The 7,853-nt window shown below is 43.0% G+C and overlaps 3 protein-coding genes across 3 annotated transcripts in view; all 3 read right to left on the bottom strand.

The window, feature by feature from the left end:
• The window catches only part of PCYB_073880 (hypothetical protein), a gene marked incomplete at both ends in the record, with an annotated part of 1,249 nt that extends 605 nt beyond the window's left edge, over positions 1-644 (bottom strand). The window contains 2 exons of the mRNA XM_004221785.1: positions 35-163; positions 602-644. Coding sequence (XP_004221833.1) covers positions 35-163; positions 602-644 — 172 coding nt within the window. The remainder of the gene's footprint in view (positions 1-34; positions 164-601) is intronic.
• Positions 645-2,877: 2,233 nt separating this feature from the next.
• Positions 2,878-3,573, bottom strand: PCYB_073870 (hypothetical protein; the record flags this gene model as incomplete). The annotated part of the gene is made up of 2 exons (XM_004221784.1): positions 2,878-3,360; positions 3,436-3,573. 2 exons carry the CDS (start codon positions 3,571-3,573, stop codon positions 2,878-2,880), a joined length of 621 nt encoding a protein of 206 aa, XP_004221832.1.
• Positions 3,574-4,458: 885 nt separating this feature from the next.
• PCYB_073860 (hypothetical protein) lies at positions 4,459-6,467 on the bottom strand (the record flags this gene model as incomplete). Its single annotated transcript, XM_004221783.1, has 2 exons — positions 4,459-5,277; positions 5,328-6,467. The coding sequence occupies 2 exons, from the start codon at positions 6,465-6,467 to the stop codon at positions 4,459-4,461; spliced, it is 1,959 nt and encodes a 652-aa protein (XP_004221831.1).
• Positions 6,468-7,853: the final 1,386 nt, after the last annotated feature.

The raw sequence follows: 7,853 nt of genomic DNA, 5'->3' as shown, positions 1-7,853 counted from the left end.
ATAATTTCGCCATAGTATTCGTGGTTTATGGGACCAGCTGCAGCAGCTTCGCCATTGTATTCGTGGTTTATGGGACCAGCTGCAGCAGCTTCGCCATAGTACGCGTGGTTTATGGGACCAGCTGCAGCAGCTTCGCCATAGTGCTCGTGGTTTATGGGACCAGCTGCAGCAGCTTCTCCATGGTGTTCGTGGTTTATGGGACCAGCTGCAGCAGCTTCTCCATGGTGTTCGTCCTCGTCTTCCAAGTGTTCCCCAACTAGACTGATTCCTTCACCGGAATTGTCTTCCTCTTGTGCGACATCTGCATTGTCACTTGTGAGACCTTCATCCGCCCTCCTTGCCTGCGCTTCCCCATGACTAGCGGTGCTTGTAACCTTCTCACCATTCTCACTAGAATCACCTACTACGTGTGGCGAATCGCTGTCCTCCCTTTTTCTCCTTAAGTTCTTTTTCTCTTCCGCCCTTTTGTCACTCAGCTCTTGGTACGATGAGAGGGCAATTAGTTCACTTAACCTTTGGAGGTAGGGAGCTCTGTATGTTTGTTGAGATACACTAGAGTTGTCCACAGAACAGGAGGTGAAAAAGTGGGACCCCCAATTACTTGCCACTGCAAGCAGGACGAATAACGCACACGTCAGTTTCATTTTGTGTGTGTGTGTGTGTTTGATGTCACGATGTAGGTATTATATGAGTAGCTACTTGTGTAAGCCTAAACCCCCAGGCGTTCGTAAGTTGTTAAGGGTAGGTAAACCTCAGACTATGGAGGGAAAGAAATATTTGAAAAGGGCAAGGCAAGACAGGGAGAGGGTGGCAAAAGTGGGAGGTGCTGGAGGGCAATGGTTCAAAATGTTTTGACTTCAACTTATTAATTTTTTGAAATAAAATAATAAATTAAAAAATAATAAATTATAAAATAATTAATTATAAAATAATAAATTGACAAAATAATAAATTGACAAAATAATAAATTATAAAATAATAAATTGACAAAATAATAAATTACAAATTGACAAATTGACCAAATGTGTCATTTTCAGCGTAAGTTAGAATTAACCGGCAGCCCCCCTCCTATTTCTTGTTTTCCATTTTGTTCCCTGCCCCTTTTCCCACCTGCGAAGGCGCCTCGTTGCTTGTCCTACCTTGCATGCACGAAAGACCAGCCAACTCGTCCATGGAGAATGGGGCACCCTCAATTTGTGCAAACGTGACGCAGCCCCTTGTTTTTAATTCTCCCCCAAGCGACGCGCTGCTTGTGCGCGCCCTTATTCTTCTATCCCATCAAGTAGGTCTTCACCTTTCTGCCCTGCCGCCTCGAGAGGGCGCGCAGCTCACACAAGTCCCTGCATACGTGCATTCGCGCTTGCATGCAAACGTCTCGGCCAGCGCCTCGGCATACGTCCACATGTCCTGCCACCTCGCTCAGGTAGACCTCCCCGTGCAGTAGTTCCATGCTTAAGGCTTACTTTGTTCCCTTTCCTAGAACGGCATGCAGTGAGGAGCGCAAACAGCATGCAGTGGGAAGTATAAACAGCATGCAATTAGGAAGGTACACACCACGCACTTCACGTGCACCAGAGAGGGCAATCGCTCCACACACGGAATAAACATTTTCCCGTATGCATGCACTTATTTTCCTTGCGCGTTCTCAAATCTTTTCTACCAGTGGGCACTCCTTCGCTTGAGATCTACGCACACAAATTACCAAGCAGGACAAAGTTCCCGCCGCCGCAAATCTTCGTGTGCATAATGCAGGTAGTAGCGCGCATATTTTTTCTTCTCATTTTTTTTACACTTTAAAAAGGAAGCACACAGCGGGGAGGGAATCTCCAACATGGTTGCACGTTTTTATTTTATTTATTTTTTTTTTTGGTTGTTCCCTCATTTCCTCACAATTACAATTTGTTACATATGTACACGCATGCGTTAATGTATTATACCCCTTTCGTGCAGCGCAAGTTCCTGTCCCCCAAATAGGGCATGCGGAAAAGCGACGGAACTGCCATTTTAAATGCTCTTACAAGGAGCAAGCAAAACAAAAGTAATGAGATTGCGTCCTAACTGAAAAACTACGTCAGCCGTTCATTTGCCTATCTTCCCAGTGCGGGGGATTTACTCCACCTCAACCGTAGTCCAGAGAAAAAAAAATCACGTACAATTTGTGCACATTTTATTTTCGCTCATTCATTCGCTGTTTTTTTTTTTTTTTTTTTTAGTTTATTTGCCAGACCCATGCAGGTGAAAATTTGGCAAAGCGCAGAATTGCCCTTGGGTGACTCACAAACCCTTGCTCGACGGGGGTGAAAAATGGAACAAAAAAAAAATAAGCTGCCAGTGTGACGGGCAGCACAACACAGCAATTTTAATGTGTTCTTTTAAGTTGGACCTGCGCCGCAAAGCAATTGCCAACCCCATTTACACTGTTCGCCGCTATAATGGGGCAAATTGGAAACGGCCTGAACAGCCAAAATGCTTTTCTTCACACAGCCATCTCTTTCTTTTTTTTTTTTTTTGTCATACATTTTAAGCATAAATAACATAAAAAAATATGACTTGTTCATAATTTTTTTTATTTTTTTTTACGAATTATGCGTCCAGCGCACACACAAATTTGCACAGCGAACGAGCGATTTTTTCTTTCTCCTTATTTTCCATTCGCTCGTGTACATTTTACAGAACATTTGGCAGAAATAGCAACTTCAGGGTAACAGCTTCGAGTAGCACTTCCACCCGCACACATGTCCAAACTTTATTTGTCAAAAAATGTCCCCGACAGATGGTTTATGACATTTTCATCATTTATAAATTTGGGGCCACGCGCACAGGTGTGTGTCTCCAAAATGGATGTCATTCGTTTGTTCTCCTCCACCGGGTTAGTCCTTACCCAGGCACATGAGTCATATTCTCGCGGAGGCGCTGCGCAAACAGATGATCGGCGTAATAATCGTCGTAAATCAAATTCCTGTTTTGGTACACATGTATCACACTTGTGTTGCACAACATCCCATATATGATGTTGTAAGAAAATATCATGATGCCAAGTACCATGAGTTTTTTTTGTTGCATATTTTCAAACACTTCATTGAACCTCCGATTGTTTAGCAGAATGGGTGGTATGTACGGCTTCAAATAATGCGGGAATATCAAACTTGCTGCAATCAGGACGTAAATAAAAAGGACAAAACGGCATATAAGTCGGTAAATTAAAGCCGCCTTGATGTTCCGCAAAAATATGACATACTTTTCATCACCTGTGCTATTGTTGTCTGCTTGGTAACTGTCGTCCTCAAAATATATTTCCGTGTCCTCCCCATGGTTTAATAAATCGAAATACTTTTTTATCCTACTTAACACATAGTGAGACTGTCAGGATTTGCAAAAATAAATGGAGATTTGATTGTCCCTATTTATGTATGATGGGAGTGTGTCCTTTTGGACGAATAAAAATTCGTAACTTTCTTTTAAAAAGTTTCTGTCCCCATGCACAACTCTGCTAGTCCCGCTCTTCAAAATGATGAAATCGTAGCTTAAAAAGAGAAGCAACAATAATTTCAGGAATAATTTTAGGTAATACATTTTGGCTTCCACTTATGTGCTGCGTGTTCCTCCAAAGTTGCCTTTTCCCACGTCGTGGCTTGGTTCAATGCAGAAAGAGGGTAGTGGCTCCCTTTCCGTAATGGTTATTTTTTCTTCTCTTCTCTGGTATAGTGATGGAATATATCTTTCCACCACCCCTTGGCACGCTTCCTCTGTACAGGGGGAGCGCAGCTGCTTGGATGACCGACCAACTGGCTTTCTTCTTCCCAACGCAGTTAATTTTTTTTTTTTTTTTTTGTTTCTTTCGCTGGCCTTCCCTATTTTGACAGTGCTCATTCCAGAGGAGAAATCACACAAAGAGGGAATTCCAACGTAACGAAAAAAAAAAATTGTATAAAATTTTCCTCGTACAGTTACCCAATCGTCATCGTTTTGGGAAAAAAAACTTTTTTTAAAGGAGAAGTTTTTTGCTACACCGAGTGAAACTCTGCTGGGTGTGTTTCGCGCGCTGCCGCTCGGGGCGGGACGTGTCGCCGCTTTCTCTTCCAACGTGGAAAAAATGGTACACAGAGTGGTGAAAAAAAAGTAAACAAAAAGCTACACAGAGTTGTGAAAAAAAAGTAAACAAAATGCTACACAGAGTTGTGAAAAAAAAGTAAACAAAATGCTACACAGAATGGTAAAAAAAACGTGTCAACAAACGGGAAAGCAAAACGACGGGCAGCTTGGCTTAGCTTGGCTTGGCTCGCTAAAATCAGCTCGCGCGCAACCCTCCTGCGCAACACTCGTGGGCGGTGTGCTGCCCTGTGCTGGGAAAAGTTGCTGGGGAGGGGGGGGAATTTTGCCCTCTCGGGATTTCCCCCCTTCGCCACTTCACTGCCTCGCTATATGGGTTGTTTTATTTATTTTTTTTTTTCCCCTTTGCTACAAAAACGCGGGGACATTAACCAAGTTGCGAAAATTGTCGAGAAAGAAATACGAGTTGACATTTTTCTTCTTTATGCGCGGGATGTACTCGATGGTGTTTTTGTTCAAGTTAAAATGAACTCTTTTTGTCACGTGTGACTTGGTTTTCCCTTTTTTCAAAATGGTTTTCTTGACTGTTCCATTTTTTCTCCTTTCCCCGGTTTGCTCTTTCGCATCGGTGGATACGCCGTTGCTCAGCGCGCTTTTGTTTTTGTCTTCGCCCCCTTGGCCTATCATAGGAAGTTTTTTTTCCATTTTTGACTTTCTCTTTTGTTTAGCCAGTTTTGCCATTTTATTTTGCTTCGCCAGCTTGGCCAACTTCCTCTGTTTCGCCAGCCTCACCATTTTGCCTTGTTTAGCCAGCTTGATCACTTTTCCCTGTTTGGCCAATTTTTTCACTTTTTTCCCCTTTTTCGCCTTCTCCACCTTGGTCTTTACTATTTTCTTTTTTACCATTCCTATGTACACGTTCTTTTTATCCACGTCGGCAGCGGCATCGCCCCTGTCCGCATCTCCAAGTCGTAGACATAGGTCCTCCCCCTCGTCGTCATCAGCCAGCAGGGTGTAGCACTCGTGTGCTTGACAAATTCGACTGCCGCTACCGCTGCCGCTACCAGCGGAGCAAACGCTATTTTTCTTCTTCAACAGCTTATTCACTTTTAGCTTCCTCTTCTGTATGCACCCACCCCGCAGGTCCGACTTGTCAATGGAATAAATGGGCAAATCCGACTTCCCCTTATTTTCGATAATAATGCTCCCCGAAAAGCCTCGTTTGCTCTTGTGGATAAAGTCTATGATATTGAGTTTATGTTCTGCTTCCCCATCACTCGACCTGCTTCCGTGTTTTCCATCGTGCGCGTTGCCTCTTGCTCCGTTGTTGTATTGACCTTTGTTTTGACCATCGTCCTCTCCTTTGTTCTGTTTTTTTTTTTTTTTTTTCCCATTTCTTTTTGGTGCTTCTTGGACGACGGCTTCACTTGGCCCACCAAATTATCCTCCAAGCTTATCGCTCCCTGCATATTGGATTTTTTTTTCTTTTTCTTCTTTTTTTTATCGCCGGGGTTACCATTCTCCTCTCCCTTTCGTTTCGGGGCCTTCTTCTTCCCCCTCTCCGAGTCACCATTCACGTCGCTTCCCATATCACTTTCCATATCGCTTCCCATATCGCTTCCCATATCGCTTCCCATATCACTTCCCAGGTCCTCCCCCTCCTCTCCGTCGTCGCCCTCCTCGATGATCTCCCTCAGGCGGTTGAACTCGTTCGACGCACGGTCCCTCTTGGACCTCTTTTTGGAGTTAAGCACATTATCCAACTGTTTCTCTCCACCAGTTGCGCCATCTCCAGGAGTAGTCAAATCGGAACCTCCTTCATTTCGAGAGATCTGTTCTTCCTCCCTGGACGGGGCAGAAGCGGAGTCAAAAGAGGAGTCCACCAAAGCGGAGGCGGAGCCATTGTGCTCCCCCGTGGCCTCAAAGTTTTCCACAAAAATGGGCGTCTTTTGCGATCCACCCGTTTTGTCCTTCCTGTTGTCCTGCGTGTTTTCCTGCGCGTTTTCCTGCGCGTTTTCCTGCTTGTTTCCATTTTTGTTTCCCTTCTGTTTGTCCCCCCCCCCTTCAACGCTGCCTGCAACAAAGGAATGGTAAAACCCCCTAAGGGCTTTAGCAGCATAAGGATTTTTGCACTTCCTAAGGTACCTGTGGATTTTTTTCTCCAGCATACTCTTCCCTACGTTTAACGTCAAAATGACGGAGAAAATTTTATTTCTAATTACATCGATTATGTGTTTTTTTTCCGTCCTGCAAATAATTTTAAAGAAAAAATCCATCAGTAGGAGAAAATTCTTTATGTGCACCTTTTCATTTTGATCCTTGGCCTTTAAATAAAATTGGTTTCCAAAAAATTCTTTAAAAAATGTATCGATGTGATTGTAAAAAACGTCATTTGTGTCGTCAAACATTCGCAGCATTATTTGGTTATACTTCCTAATGTAATAACTACGCCATGAATGCCGATGTAGGAAGAGAAGGAACTCTGCTTGAAAAACTCTGAACAGAAATAAAAACTTGTTCAAGCGGTAAAGGTCCAAAGAGTCATACTTACTAGACATAACCCTTAAAAAGCTTTGCAAAAATAAGAAGACGCTTTTTTTTTCCTCGCTTTCGTCCACTTCATCAATGTTTCTTAAAATTTTGCTTATTTTGCAAGCCGCTAATTTTTGCTCTTCCAAAGAGTAACATAGCCAGTAATAGTAAAACAGGCCTTTACAAATGTAGGACAAATTAGGTCCATCCATGGGCACCTTTTTTTTTTATATAATCAGTCAGGACCTTTATTCCTGTGTCCCTTTTTTCTTTATTCACATGGCATAGGTCAACAAATAACAGCTCAATTTCTGACTTCTCCGTCTTTTTCTTCCCTCTGTTTTTTTTTTCTTCCATTTTGTTCAGGCGGAAAATATCACCGTAAATCGTCTTCCTACACTTCTTCCACTGAATAGTGGCTACACTTCCTGCCTGCACGAAGGGCGCCACGTTCTGGGGAAGGGAAACCCGTAGGATCCACCTGTGACACGCTTCACTTAAGTGCAGGGGCTGCCCTTAATAAATTTGGTGCAAATTGTCCGCAAGTGGGTATACATACGTATGCAAATGCATAGCAAGTGCAAAGGGGGAATCTCCTCTCCTGAGGTGATTATTCTCATCTGCCTTCGTTCTGCTGTTAGCTCAAAGTGAATAGCAATTTTCTTTCCCTCCTTTGGAACTTATGTCCTCACTTCGAGTATACCTTCCCCGTTGCGATCTGGAACAGGTTCGAGGGAGAGTCAATTCTGACTTCTTCACGAGGAAAAGAAAAGGTTAACACGGCTGGGGGCATACGACAGTACAGGAACATGAAAATATAAAAATGATGAAATTTCCCTTGGAGCTCCGACAACGACATATGAAGGGCGGAAATACTGAGCTGATTTTTTGATGCTCCTCTTAGCTTGCTTCAAAAATGAGAAAACTTTCCCATACTTCGGCTTGTGCCTCCCCAAACAAAACAGTAGAGAACTGTGAACAACGCTGTGATCGTTCCCTGTTGGTACAGACCTTTGTTTGGTTTGCGTTTCGCCTCTACTCGTTCTGCGTCAGTTTTTACGTGAAGTTTTTTAATTGGGGATGGGGCCCACTTGGGTTAGCATTAATTAACATGTATTTTAAAATGGGAAAAAATTGGAAAGGAAAAAATTTGAAAAGAAAAAGCTGCAAAAGAAAAGGGTGGAAAAGAAAAAGTTGCAAAAGAAAGAGTAGGAAAAGAAAAAGTTGGAAAAGAAAAAGTTGGAAAGGAAAAAGTTGGAAAGGAAAATTAT

Source organism: Plasmodium cynomolgi, chromosome 7 (genome assembly GCF_000321355.1).
Source record: "Plasmodium cynomolgi strain B DNA, chromosome 7, whole genome shotgun sequence".
NCBI classification, from domain to species: domain Eukaryota; phylum Apicomplexa; class Aconoidasida; order Haemosporida; family Plasmodiidae; genus Plasmodium; species Plasmodium cynomolgi.
Note: the sequence above shows the minus strand (reverse complement) of the source record. Positions and strands in the feature narration are given on the sequence as shown.